This window comes from Mitosporidium daphniae, assembly GCF_000760515.2.
Source record: "Mitosporidium daphniae strain UGP3 chromosome Unknown contig-18, whole genome shotgun sequence".
NCBI lineage: Eukaryota > Fungi > Microsporidia > Mitosporidium > Mitosporidium daphniae.
In genome coordinates, this window is record NW_013546634.1 from 12,583 (window position 1) to 34,896 (window position 22,314).

The 22,314-nt window shown below is 47.7% G+C and overlaps 10 protein-coding genes across 10 annotated transcripts; 5 read left to right on the forward strand and 5 right to left on the reverse strand.

Moving 5' to 3' along the window:
• Positions 1-387: 387 nt before the first annotated feature.
• On the forward strand, positions 388-1,635 carry DI09_18p80 (uncharacterized protein; the record flags this gene model as incomplete). Its single annotated transcript, XM_013383309.1, has 4 exons — positions 388-414; positions 455-489; positions 586-1,393; positions 1,426-1,635. The coding sequence occupies 4 exons, from the start codon at positions 388-390 to the stop codon at positions 1,633-1,635; spliced, it is 1,080 nt and encodes a 359-aa protein (XP_013238763.1).
• Positions 1,636-4,232: 2,597 nt separating this feature from the next.
• On the forward strand, positions 4,233-10,992 carry DI09_18p90 (ARM repeat-containing protein; the record flags this gene model as incomplete). Its single annotated transcript, XM_013383310.1, has 4 exons — positions 4,233-4,519; positions 4,588-4,918; positions 5,100-5,699; positions 5,746-10,992. The coding sequence occupies 4 exons, from the start codon at positions 4,233-4,235 to the stop codon at positions 10,990-10,992; spliced, it is 6,465 nt and encodes a 2,154-aa protein (XP_013238764.1).
• Positions 10,993-11,086: 94 nt separating this feature from the next.
• On the forward strand, positions 11,087-11,758 carry DI09_18p100 (uncharacterized protein; the record flags this gene model as incomplete). Its single annotated transcript, XM_013383277.1, has 1 exon — positions 11,087-11,758. The coding sequence occupies one exon, from the start codon at positions 11,087-11,089 to the stop codon at positions 11,756-11,758; it is 672 nt and encodes a 223-aa protein (XP_013238731.1).
• Positions 11,759-12,133: 375 nt separating this feature from the next.
• Positions 12,134-13,378, forward strand: DI09_18p110 (uncharacterized protein; the record flags this gene model as incomplete). The annotated part of the gene is made up of 2 exons (XM_013383278.1): positions 12,134-12,521; positions 12,546-13,378. 2 exons carry the CDS (start codon positions 12,134-12,136, stop codon positions 13,376-13,378), a joined length of 1,221 nt encoding a protein of 406 aa, XP_013238732.1.
• A 240-nt stretch (positions 13,379-13,618) lies between these two features.
• DI09_18p120 (uncharacterized protein) lies at positions 13,619-14,711 on the reverse strand (the record flags this gene model as incomplete). The annotated part of the gene is given in 3 exon segments (XM_013383279.1): positions 13,619-14,374; positions 14,394-14,597; positions 14,622-14,711. The coding sequence occupies 3 exon segments, from the start codon at positions 14,709-14,711 to the stop codon at positions 13,619-13,621; spliced, it is 1,050 nt and encodes a 349-aa protein (XP_013238733.1).
• A 256-nt stretch (positions 14,712-14,967) lies between these two features.
• On the reverse strand, positions 14,968-15,710 carry DI09_18p130 (uncharacterized protein; the record flags this gene model as incomplete). The annotated part of the gene is made up of 3 exons (XM_013383280.1): positions 14,968-15,240; positions 15,303-15,358; positions 15,497-15,710. 3 exons carry the CDS (start codon positions 15,708-15,710, stop codon positions 14,968-14,970), a joined length of 543 nt encoding a protein of 180 aa, XP_013238734.1.
• Positions 15,711-15,986: 276 nt separating this feature from the next.
• DI09_18p140 (global transcription activator Snf2l2) lies at positions 15,987-17,612 on the forward strand (the record flags this gene model as incomplete). The annotated part of the gene is made up of 6 exons (XM_013383281.1): positions 15,987-16,162; positions 16,202-16,445; positions 16,503-16,616; positions 16,661-16,752; positions 16,878-17,237; positions 17,300-17,612. The coding sequence occupies 6 exons, from the start codon at positions 15,987-15,989 to the stop codon at positions 17,610-17,612; spliced, it is 1,299 nt and encodes a 432-aa protein (XP_013238735.1).
• Positions 17,613-17,685: 73 nt separating this feature from the next.
• Positions 17,686-19,113, reverse strand: DI09_18p150 (uncharacterized protein; the record flags this gene model as incomplete). Its single annotated transcript, XM_013383282.1, has 2 exons — positions 17,686-18,723; positions 18,919-19,113. The coding sequence occupies 2 exons, from the start codon at positions 19,111-19,113 to the stop codon at positions 17,686-17,688; spliced, it is 1,233 nt and encodes a 410-aa protein (XP_013238736.1).
• Positions 19,114-19,291: 178 nt separating this feature from the next.
• DI09_18p160 (uncharacterized protein) lies at positions 19,292-20,519 on the reverse strand (the record flags this gene model as incomplete). The annotated part of the gene is made up of 3 exons (XM_013383283.1): positions 19,292-19,819; positions 19,847-19,938; positions 19,976-20,519. 3 exons carry the CDS (start codon positions 20,517-20,519, stop codon positions 19,292-19,294), a joined length of 1,164 nt encoding a protein of 387 aa, XP_013238737.1.
• Positions 20,520-20,676: 157 nt separating this feature from the next.
• DI09_18p170 (uncharacterized protein) lies at positions 20,677-22,310 on the reverse strand (the record flags this gene model as incomplete). The annotated part of the gene is made up of 3 exons (XM_013383284.1): positions 20,677-20,789; positions 20,816-22,196; positions 22,230-22,310. The coding sequence occupies 3 exons, from the start codon at positions 22,308-22,310 to the stop codon at positions 20,677-20,679; spliced, it is 1,575 nt and encodes a 524-aa protein (XP_013238738.1).
• Positions 22,311-22,314: the final 4 nt, after the last annotated feature.

Here is a 22,314-nt window from a genome sequence, read left to right on the forward strand (position 1 = left end):
ACGATCACATCCGTGTGATCGATGTCAGCTCTTCGCTTCAAGTGTTCAGGGAACTTCTTTTAGAAGAAGAGTCGGCGTTTGACGACTTTTTCACCTCTCTGACTTTGAGCGAATCGTCGCATGACTCCATCCCGATTGGCAATAAGACGAGCGGAAAATTTTACAACCATTTTTCGTTCATTTTTGTGCTGGAGGAGACATCGACGCCACAAACGGGGTCCATTAAGGGGATTTTCAAGCCAAACTCGTACCTTACGCTGTTGTATGCCTTTGTGCTTCCAGAGAGGTTTGGCGTTGCACTCATTTTCCGCTTTTAGTACCGCCACGACCTCCTTCCAAGAGGACATTGATTTTGGAGATACATATGGCTCCGGAGTCCCCATAAAGATGACGTTCAATGTGCAAACGCGCGTGGTAATTTTTGCGGTTGCTTTTTTGATAGCTTTTTGAAAAGGACTACCATTTCACGACGTGGACCGTATGGATCAGGTATTGGCTTCAACGTTGCTCATCCGCCGTAGCGTGTTTTTTGCTTTTGCCGTGGTGATCCTTCTGTCCCTGATTGTGCTCTTTATTATCCATCAGACGGTTTCTGGGGACATCGAAATGTACAACAATCGGCCCCGCTACGAGGCGTTCATGTCCGACATGGATGGCTGGAAATCCCTGCATGGAGATGTATTTAGGCGCCCCTCAAACCCGCTTGTGCTCAGCGTGCTGGTTGGCGTGGGCGTCCATTTCATCGCCACACTGGCCTTGGCTTTCGGTAAGACACGTCACCTTTGATGCCGACATAGTTTTGCTTTTCTTTGGGCTTGCTTCGGCCACACAAGACCATTCTTTGGCGTATGTGTTTTTGATTGGCTACCTGTTTCTGTCCTCCGTGTCGGGATACGTGTCATCCAGGTTTTTCAAGCTTCTCGGGGGCCGGTCCAGCATCAAGTTATTCATTTCCTCTGTTCTTTTCTGCCCCTTGACGGTGTGCATGATATTCACGCTGTTTTCTCTGTTTTTGTCGTCGTCTTTTGTGTCGCTCAGCTCTGCATTCTATTTTGTATTTATTTTATCGCTCTTTTGTGTTCCTTTGCACGGAATCGGGGCATACTTTGGCGTCAAGGCTCCAAAGCTTGATGTTCCCGTGCCCACGATGGAGATTCCACGGCCCATTCCTCGCCCCTCCGGATACAAAGTGTTCAGGCCGCTGTATTTGGCAATCATTTCTGGGTTGTTTCCAGTTGCTGCCCTTTGGCTTGTCGTCAGGCTGCTGAATTTGGAATTCTGGATCCGTCAAGCGTATTCGACCCTTGCTTTTGTCTCGCTGGCGACGACCGTCTTTTTCGTGACTGTAGCCGAAGTATCGATCATTTCGACATACATACAGCTGTGCAAGGAGGTATGTCTGTCATTGATCTTACAAACATCTAGGACTACCGCTGGTGGTGGAACTCATTTTTGAGTGCCGGTGCCACCGGTGTGTATACGCTTCTGCTGTCATCGGCGAAGCATTTACACTTCATGTACAACCATGGAATCACCTCGACCAAAATGGTCTATTTCTGCTGGTGCTTTATGCTCTCGCTTGGGGTTTCCATCGTTTCGGGTATGTGTATCTGGTTGGCTTATTTTCGCAAATAGGTGCCGTTGGGACGCTCGCTGCCTTGTTCTTCATTCGGTATTTGTATTCTTCTGTGAAGCTAGAATGATCCAATGAATAAACATTGCTCATTGACACCCTTCTCGTCGTAGTAGTGATCGATTCCATTGCGATTGCCGTAAAATGTACCGGTCCGCGGACCAAATACTGTCCGCGGGCCAAATACTGTCCACGGACCGTCCACGGACCGTCCACGGTTGCGCCAAAACTTTCCATACACTTAACCCTAGCTCACATTTGGCTGATACGAAAATGATGCCTCGAGATTTCTGAAAATAGGCTTGATTTAATGGAGATTTAACCGCCATTGATCCTTCAAATGTTGGCTTTCGTTTTTACACTCGCCCTTCTTGTTTCAGCATTTGCTTCAAATGTCTCCCATCAAGACATCCAAATCATCACCTCGACCGCTGCGTTTAACGAGTTTATTTCCACACATCAAGAGTGCCACGTTGCATTCTTAGCTGATGGATTCCACTTGCACGCAAGTGGAAGCAGGATCTTTGCTCAGCTTCCCGGGATCAAAAAAGGTTTGTCTCCATCTTCCAATCAGGTTCGTTAGGAATTTCGGCGCCAAGGCGCGACAACATTGCTTTCGTCGTTTGCTCATCAGAGTCCTCCAAGTATTTGTGTCAAAACTGGATGGAAGACTCGCCCCACACAAACTTTGTCGTGCTAACGTTTGAGAACGGAGTTGAGACCCAGCGGAACATTCCAGACAAAGCCCATGCCCCACAACCCAGTCCCAGGAAGCCTTTACATGCGAGTACAAACACTTCAGGTGCAAACGTGAGCGAGTTAGCATTGGTGCCGAGCACTTTCATTGGCGTAACTTGAGCAAGGTTTTATTGTAGGCCACAGGTAACGGCTCAAATTGGATGGTAAAGTTCTTCTCCCCATCCTGCACGCATTGCCAGAAATTCGAGCAAGAATGGGCCCATTATTGCCAGCTTTTGCGTGTTCACGACATCCCAATGATTGCTGCCAGTGTTGACTGTGTGCAGAGTAAAAGGCTTTGCAGGGAGATGGATATTCACACCCTCCCAACGGTAAAATACTACATCGCTGGCAAGCCGGTAGCTTTCCACCTCTTTACATTGTAGGATTGGGGTTCGCTTGGCGGCAAAAAAACAGCAGAGGCTCTCTTTGCGCTTGCCATCTCCCAGACCAGGTTATTGGCGCGGTTTGCTTATTTTAGATATCTGCCGCTGTCTGTGACCAGCTCTGAGGTTCTGGAGGCTTTCAAATTTAATTTGCAGCAAAAGATTTCGTCAAAATCATTCTTCATATTTCCGAGCAACACGGATGGCGTTGCAGAGGGGACAAAGCCCGCCGTTCTCGATTCGCTCTTTATGCTGTTTCGACATTTCTTCAACCGAATATTTCCGGTATTCCGAGTGGAGGGGTCGCTTTTAACCGGTTCTGCATGCACTGGAGATATTTTGTTTTTCCATTCATCGAAAGAAAGTCCATCTTCTTTTAACGTTACGGGCCCGTCTTTTTTTAACGCTACGGGCCCGTCTTCATCAGCTACCGCGGAAAATGTGACTGCTGCTGCTTTCAAATGGGCCCTTGGGCGTATATTTGGCCCCCGATCTCAACCGGTGGCGGTCACGCAGATCATTGCGCAAATTATCTTCACAGAGTCCCTGATCAAGTATTACGTTGAAAAAATAGTGCTGGTCATGATAGATGGAAACATGGCCGATAACATGCCTGTCTCCAATTCGCTCCAATCGTTCGCAAAGGATTCTAAAATCATGTGCAGCGATGGCGACACAAGGTACTGCAATTTTCTTTTTGCTGCCGTTGATTACCAAAAATTTGGGATCCATCTGGACGAAGCCTTTGGCAAGACAAATGCCGCAACATTGCCGCGAACGGTGGTTTTGAAATACATTGAAGATCACGCGATCGCGTACGACATTTTGCAGCTGGGAGGGCAATCGTTTTTCAATGCGAGTCTATCGCTATTGGGAAACATCATGGGCGAAATTGATGGCGGCATTTTGGAGGTACGTACACGTTGCGGCAACATCTTTAACTTAGGGTTCCTTGGTAAAGAGCTACAAATTCAAAAATATCATCTTCGAATCTTCCAGCGGCGTCGGTGTGCATTCAGCCCCAGTGCCAAGCTATAGCTCCACTTTTATTGTCTGCATGTTGGTTGCCATTGGGATAGTGTTTTTCTTGACCATTGCTGCATGTTATGTCTTTTGCCCCCGCGAGAAGGTTAAAGGGCATAGTTGGCTCAAATAAAAACTCCAAGAGGGTTAAAAATGGCTCCAAGACGGTTAAAAATGGCTCCAAGAGGGTTAAAGAGGGTTAAACAGGGCTAAACAGGGCTAAACAGGGCTAAACAGGGTTAAAGCAAAGCTCAAAATGGCTCAAAGAGGGTTAAAGAGGGCTAAACAGGGTTAAAGCAAAGCTCAAAATGGCTCAAAGAGGGTTAAAGCAAAGCTCAACATCGCTCAAAGCAAAGCTCAAATAAAGGCCCAAGTTGTGCACCCAATTTTTGGCGCCATTTTCATCCAAAATCTGAAATTATAATCAATTCTGCATTTGTTGCCGACCAATGATGGCAAACTCCCCAGCTGTAACGGAGGAATCTCAACCAAATTATTCGGCGCTTGCCATAGAGGATCTTGTTCGAGACAAAGTTTGGAAGGCACGTGTATCCGGCTACGGGCGGCTTGCTGAAATTCTATCTTCTCTCTCTTCCGCGTCTTCGCCAATTGAAATTGTGCGGAAATATGCAGACTTAATGCACCTGATTCCTATGGATTATAATGCTGCCGCCTTGGATGCAGGCCTGGCCCCGCTTATCTTTTGGATCAAAGCATCCAATTCAGATCCTTTTTTCAGGTATGCATGCCACTTTTAGCTCTCCTACACACGTGTCATTTATTGAAGCAATTAATGCCCTTCCATAGGTCTGTCCGTCGCGATTTGATCGGCCCTTTGGTGGAGAAAGGGCTAAATTCATCAAGAACATCCACGAAGGCGCAATCGCTCGAATCGCTTGTCGAAATTGCCGTTAAAGACGGGACATCGGTCCTCTTTGTAAGTTTTGGATGTCGGATTTTATTTCAGGATGCGCTTTCAGAATTGTTGACGCACAAAAATGCCAAGGTGGTTGCATGTGCAATTTCTGCAGCCTCCTCCATCATTCAGGAGCTTGGCACTACACACGCGCAATGTAAGGGCCTTTTGAGCTCCCTCTCGAGGCTCTTTTCAGAAACAGACAAGGGCGTCAGAGCAGAGGTATTTCCCTGCACAAACATTCAACTTAGTCCTTCATATTGGCAAAGGAGCTTTATAGATGGATGGGCCCCTCGCTAAGTGCATATTTATGTTCGCTGAAGCCCGTACAATTGAAAGAGCTTTCTGAAGAGTTTTCCAACATCGACAAAATGGTCGGTTATTTGGTTTTTGATATCTTTAGCCTCCTGTTGCTCCCAAAAGGAGATTGGCTAGTGAAAAAAGTGCACCCGTCATCTCGGTGTCGGCGGAAGAAAAACCTAGTGTCGACGCTTGTGACGACGAACCGTCCTCTTTGGATTCCATAGAGTATGATATATGGGAATCAGCTCCGGAAGTAGAAATCTCGGCTCTTTTTCATTCAACAACAGAAACCCTGCTGGCTTCCGCTTGGAAGGAAAAAAAGGCGCTTTTGGATGCGCTTGGAGATGCTTTAAACCCCTCTCCAAGGCTAAAGCTCGCCAGTGGCAGGCTTTTGGAGGAAATCATCTGTGCTCTTGGCCGTCTGATATCTATAGATGTGAACATTGCCGTGGTGCTCTCCTCCGCCAGATGTGTTGAGCGGATTGCACATGCAACAAGAGCCAATTTCCCTGCCGGCAAGCATCCGGTTCTTATTTTGCACGCTTTGCTTGGTCGCACGCGTGAGAAAAAAAGCTCCGTCGTCGATTGCTTGATGGCAGCGGCACAGGCAATCCTATCGCGGTGCGCTCCTCCCATAACGTTCCAAAGCATCCTTGAGGCTGTTGGCATTGGGACCGGCACATCTCTGCTCGGAAACAAGGTATCAGCAGCGATATTTTATTGGACTCTAGGTGCCAACTGTAAAGATCGAGTCTTTACGATTGCTCCTATGGTCACTAAAAAAGTATCGGCTTGTGCCGACCAAAGGCGAGCTTTCTGCGCTTCTGTCGTCCTCAGACCCACCGCTGCACTCGCTCACTGCCGATAGTGCAGGTGAGGTCCGAGATATCGCGTGCGAGGTCTTTGGAGCATTATTACTGCGATGCGGGAACAACAATCTTATCCTTCAAAAGGCGTTGGAAACCATTGGCGACAAGCTCAAAATATCGAAAATACAAGCATTTTCCAGAGACGACACTTGTTCATCCGAAAATGGCGTCGCCCCCAATTTATTGTCCACCGCTTCAGGCTCAACACTGAGCACGCCAACCCAGCCGACCAAGCAGATGGCAACGGCTCCTCGGTCTGCAAGCCAGGCAAAGCCTATCAAAATTGGAGCAAAGCCTTCTCATACTTCTGTGAAGCCATCGACCATTGGTGCTTCCAACCAAAAGGCTGCTCACGACATCGATAAGAACTGCCTCACACTTCCGGAGCCTACTATGTCCGAGTCGACGGCAAAAGACATGATAGGTGCAATTGTGCCAACGTTGCTGAATCCCAGCAGCAATTGGAAGGAACGGTTGGCTACGGTGGAGCGGTCGGTTGATCCCCTTTGTGCCGCTGTCAAGGGAAAACAAATTACCCTTGAAAGCCTTGTGATGGCTACGTCATCAAATATTTCATCCGAATCTGTCGTGGCGGTAATCTTGGCGCAGTTGAATATGCTTGAGGCCACGATCGCATCGATCGAGTCGCAGGCCTCCCAATTTTGTGTCGATGCCCAACGCTCGTTGTCTTCTCTGCTTACCATTGCCATGAAGTGCCTCGGCGATTTGAAGGCATCTGCGCCATTTTCAAAATTGGTTTTAACCATCGAGCGCATTTGCAGTGAGCGAAACGGCAAGACTGCAGAAATATTAACGTGTTCGCTTATAAACGCACTGGGCAAGGCCTCTTCGTTTCCAAAGGCAACAATGGGCGCCTTTTCGCTTTGCTCTTTACTTGTTCCGCGCATGTGTTCTAAAGCTTCGCCTCTGGATCACTCTTGCGTTGAGCTGATGAAAGGATGGATTTCGTCGCACATGGCTTCGGCTCAACCGGCACTGAGAAATGCAGCGCTCTCCTTTGCAGGCCTTGTCTTGTCGCATCATAATCTGGCTCCTATGGGCTATGCTTCTCTGGGGCTTTCAAAGCCTCCCGAACTGTCTACATGTTGTTCCCATCCTTGCTCGCGAGATTCTCGAGACATTCATCCACCCGCACCAGGGTCATCAGCACCAGCCAACAATATGCCATTTACGGCAAATGTCGTTCCGCAGACACAACCCGATGTTGAACTTCCCACCGCGCTATGCACAGCTGTTTCTGCTTCTTCTTCTTCTGCGCCCCATGCAATACTCATCAGTCCGTGTACGATGGCAACACTGTGCTCTTCGGCTTGGAAAGAAAGGAAGGCAGCTTTGGATGCGATTTCGATGCAAATTTCGGAGTTGCCCGAGTTTTCGATTACCGGGACGGTCTCCTTTGCAGACCTTGTTGAGCAGCTAAGTAAACGATTTGAGGACTCGAATAAAAACATCGCAGTGCAGGCGCTCGAGCTGTTCCGATGCCTGATTTCTCGGATTGACCTGGACTTTTCAAACTGCTTCCGCACCATATCCAACGTGTTGCCTGTGCTGATCAACTCGCTTTCGGACTTGAAAAGCCCTAATAGAGTGGCGGCACATGCTGCGCTAACGTCTGTTGCCACCTTTGCTGGGGAGAACCATATTGCGGCTCTTATTTCCGAGGTGCTGGGGCGTGTCGATGGCCATCCTCAAATGAAGAAGGAAATCCTGCTTTGGTTGGACAGCAACCTTCCTACATCCAATTCGGATGGCCGTCTTGAGGACGTTGGTGCAACCAGTCTTCCCACAAATGATCGGGGAGCAGCTTATTCGCTAGAGATGGCCAACGCCCTAGTTGGTGCCGGGTCGACATCCAAATTTTTCCTCGCATCCTTTCTTCCAAGCATGCTACAAGATCGCCTTCCAGAGTGTCGTCGGGCAGCCCTCTCCATTTTAGGGAAACTTGTGTTGGTGCTAGGAATGGACGTCGTTAAAGCTTCTATTTTGCAGCACTCTCAAAAAGGGTCCCCTCTTCTACCGGCAATTTCTAGTTTGATGGGGACAAGTCTATCATGCTCGACATCAATGGGCTCCTCGACAAACATTCCACAACTGCCCTCTGCATGTCGTACGACACCGCTCAAAACGCTTGGGTTAAATTCGCCAATGCAGAACGGATCGCTTCAAATGGGCGTCTCCGGTAAAGGTCCCCTCAGTAGTTCTTTTGATGGCATCAATCGCTCTTGTTCCCCTGCTCCTTCAAGTCGAATTCCGACAGTCCAGCCGGTTGCATCATTCCCTTCCATCAATTTTCCGTTTTCCGCAGCGTCAGTACCAGCATTGCCTTCTCCGCCGTTTTTGGCAGACCTTTCTAATAGTGTCCTTGTGCAAAGACTGGTCTCCGTGCTTGATACCTCCATAAACAATGGAGCGCCTCTTTCGATCATCGAATCTCTTCGTAGCCAACGAATGCGGGACAGCACCCCGCAGGCAGATATGATTGCGCTTATTGGAAGGCAATCGGTGCCCATGCACATCCAGAACCCAATCTCCCCGCAATGGCGCGCTGCCGATTCGCTTCTTGAGATTGGGATCTTTTGTCCCTCATGGGTGCGCTCGCTGCTGCTTTCAGATGAAAAGGTGCTTTTGGCGGCACTGGAGGCGCTTCGGACAGCCATTCCATCACATCTGCTCTCCAAGGCCATTGTTTCAGTGATGGCAGAGCCACTTCTCCGGTCAGTTATGATGTGCGTGATTGGGAGAGGCGATTTCACGGACACTTTATCTTCAAAATCAATGGAAATGTCGTCAAGGGCGCAGATATCATCGAGTGCTGTAATGCTGTCGGCTCTAGATGCTATTGAGGAAATATCTGGGACCCTTGAAAGTCATAGTGGCCGCTTGGCAGCGTCCGAGGCCACTCACTTGGCCCTATTCCTTATCTCGCTCTCGACACTTGATCCCAGAGAGGCGGTTCGCCAGCGAGCACGAAGGTTCCTCACAGATGGGTTCCTGCGGATTTATCCTGCAAGCAAGCTATTGAGCCCCCTTCTTATTGATCTTGTTGAGGCAACTTCCGCTGGCATGTCGATGCAGGAGTCATCAAAAGAGGTGGCTTCTGATCCCTCAGGCCTGCTTGCCTTGGCGTTGCCGCTTGCTGCATCTGTAAGGGCTCGGTCTGAGCTTGCAGATCTCGCATCTACGGTCATCCAACGCGTGGGTCCCATCCTCCTTGCTTCCAATAGTTCAGATACCGAGTCTAGGGTTGGGCCAGAGGCAACCTCTGGATTGAGGCCAAAGTCAGACTCCAGGCCAGACTCCAGGCCAGAATCGAAATCGGTCCCAGAGTTTGACATTTCAGAGCTCTCTCGGAGAATCGTAGATGTTGCTGCCATGGCCCTGGCGTGCAATGAAAGCGATTCACTGGTACGGAGATCTCTAATCGGAATGCTTTCTGCTCTTGCCTCTGCCATTCCGGCCACTCAACTAGTAGAGCTTCTTAAGGGAAAGTTTGGAGAATTTCTCTCCTGTGGACGAACTATCATCGGAGGGGATGCGGAGCTTGCGTCTATCATAGAAAAGATCATAGTATCGACACAGAGGGTTTTGCCAAATTCCCCAAGACCCTTTCTACACGCGGCAGCTTTGGGCTCGCCTTTGGCACAGACAAAACGAGCAGCAAATGCCATGGGCGGTTCGCCATTGTCAGCCCACCTGCGGCAGCGGAAAAAAGATTTGCTTGCAAAGCTTGATGCGGCGCAAGACGACGAAGAAAGACTCCCGGCTTCTCTTGCAGATCTCTCGATGGATAATATTTGCGTCAATCCGGAGGGAATGATAGAAATTGTTGATGGGCACCAATCAAGCGATAGCTCTTGTGCAATCAAAGGTCATGGCGATCCTATAGAAGCGAATCTTGCCCACGATCCAGTTGATGTCAACATTGAGCTGCTTTTGCAGCAAATATCATCTCCAGAGAGCGCGACGGCCCTTGAGGCTGTTGGGGTACTTTCATTCAAGCTTCCTTCATCTACGGGAACGGGTTCTCGCTCCGATGCCGCAGAGTGTTCATTACTTGCCCCATATACCCAAATGCTCTGTGTAGTACTTTGCCGGAGAATCAAAAAGGCTCTTTCGTGCAAGCTTTCAATGGAAGAAACTCGGGTTGCAGAAGAAGCGCTCGGAACTCTGCTAGCAGTGGCTCTCAATGCCTCTCTGCTGGAAACTGTTAGGCGCCCAGGAATCGAGGCCCTGTTTGATCTGCTTCTCTCTTCAGGCCTATTGCAAGTTGTGGAGGCAGAGAGCTCCTCTGCCACGTTGCCGCTTATTTCAAATCTGGTGCTAAAGGCAGTGATCTCGAACGCCCATCCGGGCCATGTAATTGGTCTGCTCATAGAGTGGTGCTCAACAGTCGTGTCGACCGGTTCGCCATCCCCCAGTCCATCCATCACGGGAGAGACAGTTCTGCAATGTCTATGGCGGGCATCGAGGAACTTTGAGATCTTTCTAGGAAAAGGAACCGGATCTCCATATCAGCACCGAGACGTGCTTGCTGAGATTCTGTCCTCGTGTCTCTACTTTATCCGGCGAAATCCGGTTTCTGCTTGGAGCTCCTATAAAGGCATCAATGAGACCACGGTTCGAAGCATCAAGACGATCCTGCAACAAGTAGCAAGATGGGCAGCCTGCTCAAACGTATCCCTCAATACTGTTGTTCCACCTGTTCGAAATGTCCCCAATGAAGGCGAGGCTAGCGAATCCCTTCATCTGCTACTTTCGCATCTGACTGGAAACGACAAGTCCGTCTCTGCCAATGACGTGGGTGGTATGGATACAGCCAATGACCATGGCTCGGGTGATGCGGATGCAAGTTTTGACCGTCGTCCCAACAATGATGGCGGCAGTGGAAATGCAGAAATGACCATCGATGCATATCGAAGTCGACTCTCCGGGTACACAAGTGAATTTTATCGGTTGACCGGTGCAGATGGATCTATCGCCACGAAGCCCGTGGACTCTCCTGTGAGCGAAATGAAAAAAGCAACCCTTTTGGCATCTTCTAATCTGTCTATCCAAATCTCATCGATCAAAGAGAGGCTTGCTAAAATTAGGGACTCGCGCTAGAGGTGAACAACTTTGGCTTTTTCAATTAAATTTCCAATTTGTTTTTATTTGGCATACGCGCATCATACCATCATACTGCCATACCTTGCGAAGGATGCCATCGTTGCCGTCATCCCAAGCCTTTTCGCCCGAAAATGGCAATCCTAGCTGTGAAAAGGTTGAATTGCAGTTGGCCGGTGCCGGCGCGATGGCGGCAGCAGAGGCCGATTCAAAGCCCGAAATGGGATTGATTGTTCCGAAAAGGAATGTTTCCGACCTTTCGTCGCTTTTTGACCGCCTGTCGCTCGAAAAAAGTGCTAACCCTCCATCCCATATGGTCGAAGTGAGATTCTGCAACGCTCTGCCAACCGCAGATGAAATCAAAGCCCATATTTTGGCCAAATCCAAAATCCATGCCTCAACATATTCCATCGTCGATCCGGATGCAGAGGCCTGTCGGATCACACTTGTCTTCAACACACTTGCTTCGGCTGCCTCTTTTGTCAATGCAAATATGCTTTCATCCACAGCAGACGCTGGCCAAATAGCGGCCACCTCTTGTTCTACAAGGCCAACAGGGTGTGATCATATCGGAGAGTCACGCTCCAACTTGACCACAGATGTGATGGAACCAGCTGCAGCGACGTTGAGCATCCCGCCCCCGTATTCCCTTATGGTGAAATCAGCAACTTATGTGACCAAGGCCAGTAGACCTGTAGATAGACCGAGAACATGCGCAGTAGCATCGAGGATGATTAAACATGCCCTTTCAAGAGCCCCAAAATAGCCACGGCCTGCAGTTTGTTTCTAAAAAAATTCACAACAGCAATTTTGGACACAACATTTTACAAAATTTATCAGCCTATGGAGCCTACAGATGCACATGCTGCGTTGCAGCCTGCAACTCACGACGCTTCGTCGCTGTGCATATTGGGGGAGGGCGGACCTGCCAACAACGCAGTGCAGTATATGGCCTTTTTAATTGGTAGGATTCGTCCAAGGCCCTCTACCTGTTCATCGGCCCGTGCCGGCCCGCTTGCACAGCAGTTTTTAGCAGGATGCCCCACATGTGGACGCCCTTTTTTCGACGACCGCGCATATTCGGCATCTACGTTTGAGAGGAACTACTTTGGCACGCTTTTGAGGCATTTGATAGGCACTTATGCGTAGGAAGCTCTTGCGCGGCGGTGCTCGGGATTCTCCGTTGCGGATTAGCTTTGAAACCGAAGTCGGATTGTCAGATTCATCCTTCAACCAGGGCTACTATGCTCGGTTTTTTAGGGAGGGCAAGCGACTGGGGCATGGACTTCGTGGCACCGTCTTCATTTGGTTAGTCGATAGCCCCTGCTTATTTCAGTCAGCACGTGCTGGACGATGTGGAGCTTGGCATGTACGCAGTGAAGAAGATCCCAATCGGTATTCGCTGTTGAGTAATCAAAGGGAACAACCACCGCTGGCTCGTGGCTATGCTCAACGAGGTCAATGCGTTGGAAAGGCTTTGCCATCCAAACATTGTCTCGTACAAGCACACATGGATCGAATATCATCAAGTCTCTGATTTTGGTATCGCAAAGGCCATTTGGCTAACCATGTAGGCCCTGAAGTCCCCTCGCTTTTCATGCTAATGGAGCTGGCAACGGGCGGATCCATCGAGGACTGGCTTGTCAAAGTGAACTCCAATCAAAATCGCGAGGCAAAGGGAAAAGAACCCGCTCCAAGGCTCGATTCGCGCTTTTTCGAAGTGGCCTCCAGAATCATGATCGAGTTTGCCACCGGACTCGTCTACGTGCATTCGTGTGGGATCGTTCATCACGATTTGAAGCCCTCAAACCTGTTGCTTCTTGATGGATCGTCATGGCTGCACCCCGGTCGGCTCGTTATTAGCGACTTTGGTGAATGCTGCAGCTCCTCCAATTTCGGGGCCGCCTCTGATGCGTTCAAGGAAGTCTCGCCAGAATATGCGGCGCCCGAGGTTATCGCCTCGTTTCCAATTGAGATCAACGCGTCGTCAAGCCGCGCCTATATGGAAGCTGGAGACATTTGGTCTGCTGGGGTCATCATTTTCGAGCTGGTCACGGGGCAGTCGTTTAACTTGGTCCAGTGGGCAAAACACCCTCGACCGCCAAATGCAATCTCGTCGATTTATTGGGGAGCCATTTCGCAGTGTCTCTCTCTCGATCCAATGGATCGGCCTTGTGCTACCGAATTGCTTGCCCAGCTTATCGCTGCTCGAGGCGATGGGGTGCTTTTGAGGAAAGGTTCGCCACCGCTGCCTATTAGAGGGCTCTTAGAATACAATAAGAAGCCCCTTCTTTCCAGTAGAGGCCTGTCTTTGGGTTTCTTTGGTGCACTGGCCCTGGGGTCCGCTGCAGTCGCTCTGGCTCTTGTGTACAACTACATGTTGTGAATGGGAAGCGTGCAAAAATTACAACGACCTTTTTATTTGGAGGAACCAATTGCGCATTTGGGTAATCTTGGCGGCAGGTAAATTGAATGCAGCATCGATGGCCGTCTAAATAAAAAATGGCGACTTACCAATGGGTGTTTTTCCTCACCGTTCGGTGAGCCGCTTTGAAGCAGGGAAAGCGCAGCCAAGGAATAACATGTGTGGTACAGATCGGGAGCCCTATGACATCAGTGATGGGCGCTACTTTGGAGGCTTGTCCCTGATTCCTCCGCTCGAACATTGACAGGCCTTGAGGAGGTAATTCCTCAGTAACCCAACATCGATATACTCCTTTGTGGGGCGGTTTAGCAGTAAGGGAATGGCTCCAACCCAGAATGAATAACAAGCATCGACAAGCTTGCCAGTTCTCCCTTGCAAACCACCAAGAAGGGTAGATTGCAGACCACAAGTCCAGGCCAGTAAACGCGTCATTTTTGATTCGGGCAACAATGTGTCGATTGACGCGGATGACAGTGTCCATCTGTCTATGATTACAAGAGCAGCTAGTCCACAGTATGTATACCCGCCATGGGCTTCGGTATGGCTCCATGGTATGGCACCGAAACCACCTTCGTACGACTGGGCCGAAATTATGGACTGCTGGATCCTCTCAAGCGAACAGGGGTCGTGGAAAAATTCCTTTTCCAATCCAAGCAAATGGATGATTGCAATTGCCGCATACACCGAACGGAGATCAGACTCACCGCCATCAAGATGAACAGAAAATACTCCTTTTTCTGGTGAAAATAGCCGAGAAAGCCATGCAAGTAGATTCTGGGTGTTGATTTTGGACCAATCGTCTGGACCGCCTATCAGAGCAAGTGAGCACAGCGAAGCAAAGGTTGTTAGAATGTGTGAGGAGGAGCAAGAAGAGGAGCCTCCATATGCGCCCTCTTGCTCGATATAATATTCGTTGTGTAGTTGAGACAAACACCTAAGCAATAAAAGAAACGGCAACTCCATACAATTTCTTCACATTATCAGGAATTGGCATCTTTAAAAGCGTTAAAATTGACAGCGACCAATATAGCAGCCACGGTCTGCTAGTGTCTAATGCAATCGAGGCGAAGGGCAGCGAGTTTTTGAAAAGATTCAAGGCAAAGTTGACATGCCCCTCAGAGTTCAATTTTCCCGGACACTTGGACAAAAGGAAGGGTTGAATTTCTCTAATTGACGAGTTCTATGTAAAAGGCTATAAAAATACAAGGAGGTGGGTTGAATCCTGGTTTTGCTGCAAAAACTCGTCAAAAGAATCCTGGTCACTTTCTAAAATGCTAGCTTCATTTGCATCCATCTTGAAAAATTGTGTTTTAACCATAAAGTCGATATGAATGATATACAATGTATTAAGCTACTTTTGCATTTGCATGTGCTATCTTGGCCGAGTGGTCTAAGGCGTGTGACTTAAGATCTCATCTCTGTGGAGGCGTGAGTTCGAACCTCACAGATAGCAGTTTTTTACTTTTGAAGGCAACATGATACAAATTACACAGTGTCAATTTTAATAATTAGCCACAGGTGATGGGTGGTGATATCACTTCGGAGTTATCCTAAGTCGAGCCAATTTGGCTCATTTCACCTTGTCGCTGCTCTATTTGGATATCTACAATATTTGAAGAAGGATCCTGTGATTTCTGGAAATGCTGTGTAAGAACCGTAGGAGAGATACTAATAACCCCTGGCGGGTAGAACCCAGGTGGCGTTGGATAGAGTATCGGTCCTAAGGCGGGGTTATTACCCTGAAGCATTCCATTAAGTAAAATACCGTCAGGATTGTTAAACGTTCCTGGGGGGAAAAACCCAGTGGAAATCGGAACTTGGCTCTAATGAAAAAGTACAAAAAGATTACCAATATTCCCCCGGAGTAAATAGGATCTCCCAATACATGGGAACCCCGGGGTCCGGTCACATTCCCGGCCTGGATGCCTTTAGGGCCCTGAACTAGCTCAAATTCAACCTTTTATAAGAGAAACGCAAGTTACCAACTCATGCTCGGTAAGACTTTTGAACCCAAGGCCCTCAGTTATTATTGCCGAATGGTGAACAAAAACTATGACGAATAAAACCACGAATCTCTACTTTCCGAAGGCACAATCTTATAATACAAGGAAAGATCCTCGGTGGGAATAATGAATCCATATCCCTTTTGGGTATTAAAGAACTTTACAAAACCGGAAAACCGAGGAGTGGGCTGCGTTTTTTCTACATAGCATTGTTCAGATTTGCTAGACATTGCAGCGGATATGTTTTCGTCAATCGATGGATTAACAGAAGAAGAGCAAGAGGCGACCATTGAATGATCAGGTAATTAAATGGGGAGAATTGTGATTAACAATAAATTTAAAGATTATCTACCGATTAGTAAACTTAATTTCTTGATACTGGAAGCTTCTCTATATATGGCGTACGCATAGACAAAATGAGTCACTAAATCACCAAATAGGCTCCTATTGGAAGGAAACGGTCATATTGTCTGAAAGTTTATCAAAGAGGCCAAAATTTAAAATTTAGGCTGGGCGTGGCGTGGCGAATGTGTAAATGTAAGCTTGAAATTTTGAAGTTTACTTTAATGCCCTCTTTTCCAGCATTTCCTTATTTCAGCAATTCATCGGCAGCACCGGCGTTTTTTGCGCCAGATGGCGTGCCTCCAAAGACCCATTTTGCACAGCAGCCCTCAAACATGGACGAACTTCATTCTGTGATTATGCGGTTCCACCAATACCTGCGCTGCTACCGTGACGACAGGTACTGGCTGTGCCGTATTTAGTTCCCTTTTAGCGGGAGGACCATTTCTGAACAGTTTAAAAAGCTTCCATTGCGGGAAGAAGACCCAGAGTATTATGAAATCATCCGACATCCCATCTCGTTCCTGATGATCCGAAATCGGATCGACAAGCTGAAGTACACGTCACTCCATCAATGGCTTTCTGATGTGGAGCTGCTTTTGGCCAATGCTCGCGTGATTGCCTCAAAAAGACCCTCTGCCATAAATTCAGCTTTAATGTTCAAGGACATCGATGCGCTACAAGTTAGCTACCCAATTTGCGTACCTGTTCAATAGAACCTGCTGGACGTCACCATTAAGCCACAATTATTGGGCCTCTCTGCTACTTCCGGCTCGCCTGCCCACAAAATCGACGTGGTCCAGCAAGCGCCATATCAATTTAATGTTATCGACGGGATGGGCCGGCTCCCCCTGGTAGGGCTCTGTGGATTTTAACTGTCAAGGTCCGTTTTGTACAGTCGCTAGAGATGCCAAATTCAAACACACAGCTGCATATTGGCGATTCGGTGTCCTTTCTTCTCCCATCATCTGATGGGTTTGGGGCCGGGCGGTTTGTCGGCTGGATTGTCAAGCTGTGGAAGTCATCGGCCGTTTCTGGATGTGTTGTTTCCATTCTGCTTCAGGTTTGGAAATGTGTTTTTAAGGTTAGACGGAGCAAGTTTCAATGGACGTCAGGCCACCTGCTTCTTCCGAAACGAAGGAACTTTTTGCGACACCGATTTTAAAGCTGGTCCTTTTGTCTGCAATTATCCAGAAAGTTTCGATTTCGTTGTTTGGAGCACCGAACATTGTTCAGCAGGCAAATTCGTCCGGCAGCAATTTGTACCACTGCAGCTATTTATTTGACACCGGCTGCAACCGCGTATATCCTTGCAACTTTTCGGCAATGGCTCAACTGAAAGGTGCGACCGTGTTATCCGAAAGGAGAGACGACACCTTTTCCATTCTTCCGTCCCTGCAGAACTCTCTTCAATCGAGGAAGCGTGTCGGGGAAAGTATCAAAGTTGGATGCACGTTTTCAACGGCCTGCTCGCGGTACGTTTGGCTTGCCCGTTTACTTTTTCCAGGACGTTTAATTTGCTTGAAGGATTGTGCAGACATGCTTCGGACCACATCATCCAGCTGCCAGAGCTTTTATCTTCCGGCATGGCGACGCCAGCGAAATCGGCATTTAGGCAGATTTCAGAGCCGTTCCAAATGCATGTCAACACCCACTGCCAAGCTTTTGAAAGTGCACACGCGGTGATGCCGAATCTACCTGCGGAGCTGGCATCTTGTTTTTCCAGAGACAAGGCGGGAAACGTTGTTTGGTACCCCACACCGCCCATCAATCCTGTTCAAAAGGAGGCTCCTGTGCACTCTGCCGACTACATTTTGTGGAAAGAAAATTTGCAATCTGTTAGCCGATAGCAGCGGGTGGGGCTGGGATAAATTTCGATTTATTAAATTCTTGTAAAATATTCGCCTCACTTGAGAGGAGCTCTTAGCTGTTGTTGCTGAGATCATACAGGGTGCTCAGGGCGGACTCGATGTTTCTTACAGCATTGAAATCCATGCCCATGTGATGGATGTATTCGTCATCTATCTCCTGTGGCAGGCGAAGCTTTGTAACATCCTGCCTATCGAGGGAGTCTGGGTTTCTACCCTCAATAAGCGCCTTGTCAAAGGAGAACATCTTTTCAAAAAAATTGGCATCCCTGACTTGAAGGGCAGACTGGGGCGATCCAACTATTGCGTCGAGGATCGAGTATGCCAAAGCCACGGCTGACTTGTTTGCCGAAAATACGGCGCTCGAAATAAGAGTCCCATTTGACCCAAGCAGAAAAGTTGCTGAAAAGTTGAATTTTGAAACTTCATTTCTCTCTGAAGTAATTACGGTCCTCGAACTAGGCGCGTTGACATCAGACGCAACGCTGCCATTTTGAGAATTCAAATCGGGCCCAAAAGAAGTCGTCGCCGCGAATGGGCGAGAAGCCGGCCCGGATCGGGCCGAGGGTTCTTGATATCTATAGCAAAGCTGAAGAGGATCCAAAACGGAAGAAACCGGCGTGTTAAATGGGGCCAGTATATAATTTCGGTTGATGTTTGGGTTCGTTTCCGAATCGAAAGCATAGAAGAACGACTTGTTGTTTTTCAATTGAAACGAATACCAGACTTTGTCCACATAAGCATGATGCAGATAGAAAAGAGGGTCGTTTGGCGAATACATTGTCCGCATATCACCGCCGATGTTTATATGCGGAGCTGCATGTGGAGTGGATTCAATGGCCTGTCTGAATGCATCGAAATCGTTTGATTGCGAAATAATCAATGCCAAAATAACGGGGGCAACAAATGAGGAAATCTTGGTCCCTCCGTTGAAAGAGCGCGCAAGACAGTGGGTTTGTGGAATGGACACATTCCAATTGGCATATGGCCCTGTACTAAGACATCCCCCGTTAGATGGATCCCCATTTCCTCCAAAATAGGCATCGCTGAAAACGATCGATTGCTCCGGCGCTTGAGAGTCAATGGACCAATCCTACAATTAAAATTAAAATTAAACACAGCAAACCCAATATGGAATCGTTATAGTGGGGTCGATTTCTCGGAGAATATTCTCCACGTACCAGACAAAGTACCTATGCCACGGCAGAAATGCTGGCAATCTAACGGAAATCAGCACCACTTGTTACCCATGAGCAAACGGCACATTTGACAGGTGTAAATTGGTCACCAAGTCCCATGTGGAGCGCATTTGGCCCGCCGTTCTTGTATTTAATGTCTTGATGGCAGCATGCAGCCGGCTTAATTCGTCAGGAGAAAGATCCCTAATTTCCTTTCTAACTCTAATTTCTGCACAGGCCTCAATCAAATTCAAGCAGAGAATCAAAGAAACTCCAAGCAAAACGGCCAAATAAACCTCTTTCATGGCGAAAAATTAATTCGGGCGCGCCATCATTGCATGAACAAAAACGGAAACCGGAATTGGAATTCTTAAATTTTACTCCGCAATTAAGCTCGCCGTGCAAGGAGAGGGGCGCACCAATCAAATGACAAGCCACCATTACATTCTTCTGGGGACGGCTTTACATTTAGATAGTTTACTCTCAAAAAATGGGCACATACTTGTTAATGGTTGCCCTCTGCTTGTGCGCAATGCACTCGGCAATCCAGAGGATGTTTCTAATTTCCTGCTCCTTGAGCTTACAAAACGAGTAGAAATTTGCATAGTGGAACTGCCCAAAAAAGGAAAATCGATGCAATTCTACCTCCATGGCATAGAGAAGATCATCCATCGATGCGGAGGGACGATTCGCGTCCGATGTGCCTCCAAAATCGAACGAATTTGCCGATTTCAGCGAGTCTACCACTTTCCTGAACTCTGGAAATGCAGAAAGGGCGGACTGTATATCCGAAATTTCTTCTGCATTTGAGAGCTTTGCACTGACCTCAAAAGTTCCGAGCTGCCCAAGCCCCGGAAAAAGAGCCAGCTTTTCATCTGGAGACAGGCCGGTTTTGATAGAATTGACGGCAATTTCTATCGTGGCTCGGTCAGACTCAAACTCCAGCAACTTTTTCATCTGCGCTCGAGTTACACTGTCCATTTCGGAGGCTTTTGAGCTGGAGTTGCCCCCCTAATATTTACCGCAATCACACCATACTGGAACGGGACCGACGGAAAACGAGTAAAAGTCTTCCAAATACGCCTTGTACAGAACGTTTCTGATTATTTGCAGGTCCTTATCGTTCAGGTCTTTTGCAGATACGCACAGTTCAAAGTATGGTGCTACGGGTTAGTGCAACCAAACGGATCCAACCTAACGGGGTGGCAATAAGCACGGTCTGATACAGCTCGAACGGGTTGGTGCTTGTCGTTAATGCCTCAATGCCGTCAAACATACCAATTGGGTGGCATTTTGACAGCAGCTCGGAGATGTCTCTTTCGTGCAGGGTGCCCGAAATTATAAGAATCACATTGTCGATCATGTAGCCATAGCTAAAGATAACAAGCGATGGCAAACCTAATGTAATCCAGAAGCTTGGAGAGACATCCTGACGAATTGAGTCGGATAAATTCAAACTGCTCGTAGTAGAAATCCAGACACCTTTGGTAGATGCCCGAAGTAGTAAGAGGCTGAGAATCCTGCTGGAAGTATGGAGCATAATCGGTGGCCAGCATTTGTATCCTAAGCTCTTATTATGAATTGAAGCATGCAAACCCTCCAAATTGCTGCATTGGATTAGCGACGAATACTGGCGCTTTGTAATTAGCCCCAACTTGTACCCGCGAATGATGCCATCGATAAATCCGCTATCAATATTGTAGGTAAGCATTGAGCTAGCAAAGTTGGAAAAAATTAAATTTTTATTTGGCGAATATTTTTTATATGCCCGAGTGATCAGGTCCATCCAAGTGGTCTTGTGTGGCGGTCATTTTCGATGCGCAACAGAGCTCGGCTTGAAGTGAGCAACGCTTGCCGTTTCGTCGACATCAATAGACTTTTTTCTTGGTTCCGGCCTGAGCTTTTCTTTGAGGATTGATATAAACAATGGTCTTTTCATAAACGGAACCCGGTCTTTTCCCAAGATGCGCTCGTACTCGTCCTACAATCAAAGAATGAGGATCATACCTTGTCCCAAAGATCCAAATATGCATATCCTTTGAACGACCCGTTTGGATTGCATACAAGCCTGAGATCCTTTATCGAGACAATGCCTAGCTCCTATTGTTGTAAATGGGCATGGTAGTACCGAATTCAAAAATGAAATGAGCTGGGGCTTTTCCATCGAAAATGGCAGATTGGATAGGAATGCAGTGTAAATGCCTTGCTTTCCATCGGGACTATGTTGAGTTTCAACGTCCATCAAAGCAGACGGCTCATGATCGCCACGGTGTTTCGGCAAAGTAGACTCGACATGATCTTTGTGGGTTTGTTCAGCGTCGTGGGTTTTTTGGTCGTCATGAGTTTCTTGATCGGCATTTTTCTCGTGTGAAGCGGGTCCCTTTTGATGATCCCGAAATTCCAGCAACGGGGGCCGTTTTCCCTCATCCTGATGGGCTGCTTTTTTAAACTTGTCTTGGTTTTCACGGTCTGATTTTCTCTTTTGCGATTTTCGCTCTTTCTGGCGATCTGCAAGAACCCTGCATCTGCAATCTATCAGCAGCTCCAAATCATCTCCAAACGTCCGCTCCCAGTTAACCCATTCCGATACCAGCTTCTCTTTATCGGCAGATTCGACGTTCGAGATAGCCCTTTTGTAGAGCGATCTTATTTTTTGGTTGTTTGGATCGTAAACTCTAAAGTTGTGGTAAAGAAAACTCGAGTACCTCTCCATGCCAATGTAATCGAGCCATGTGGTGATGCTCTTTGATTCTCTTTTGCACCGCAGTATTGTATCTTCAAACAAAGTTCGTATGTGGGACACATCCACCATACATGGTGCACCCTTTTGCGCCAAAAGCAGCCAGATCTTTCTTTTTTCAAGCTGATAAAATGATGGCGAATGCGCCGAAAACAGAGCGCTAGACCCGTATGGAAAAGAAATGCCATCCGCTATCGGCTTACTATGAGGATCAGCACTTGGCATCCTAAACCGCTTCAGCTCAATCATTTTGTCGATGTATGAAATGGCAGTTTCGAGCGAAAAAACCTTTCGATTCGACATTCGTATCAGAAGATCCACAACGGCATCATACGTTGTTATCAGGGAAGAGATTAAATCAGGTGTCGAATAGACATCTGACAGCTTGTCAATAACCTTTGTGATCATCGCAAGGTCAAATGTTAACTTTGATCGCAGCTCTATCAGCTCAATTTGCAGTATCCACAAATATACATTGGTTGGATGGAATTCCAAGGCACGATGGGAAATATCTTGCAAAGCCTCATATCCAGAGAACCCCTCTTTCAAGCAATACTGGTAATAGTCGACCCAAACCAAGACATCTTCGCCAAGGTCGTTGGCCCTTTTTTCGTAGATCGATATGATCACTTCCCTTGGAGATTTTTTCTTTTTTTCATAAGATAAATACCACGAATATACATCATTGAGCTCCTCAGAGAGCTCTGCATCGCAAAGCGTATCCTTTGCCTTTACAATTCTGGCCTCAAACGCGTTGGCCATTAAA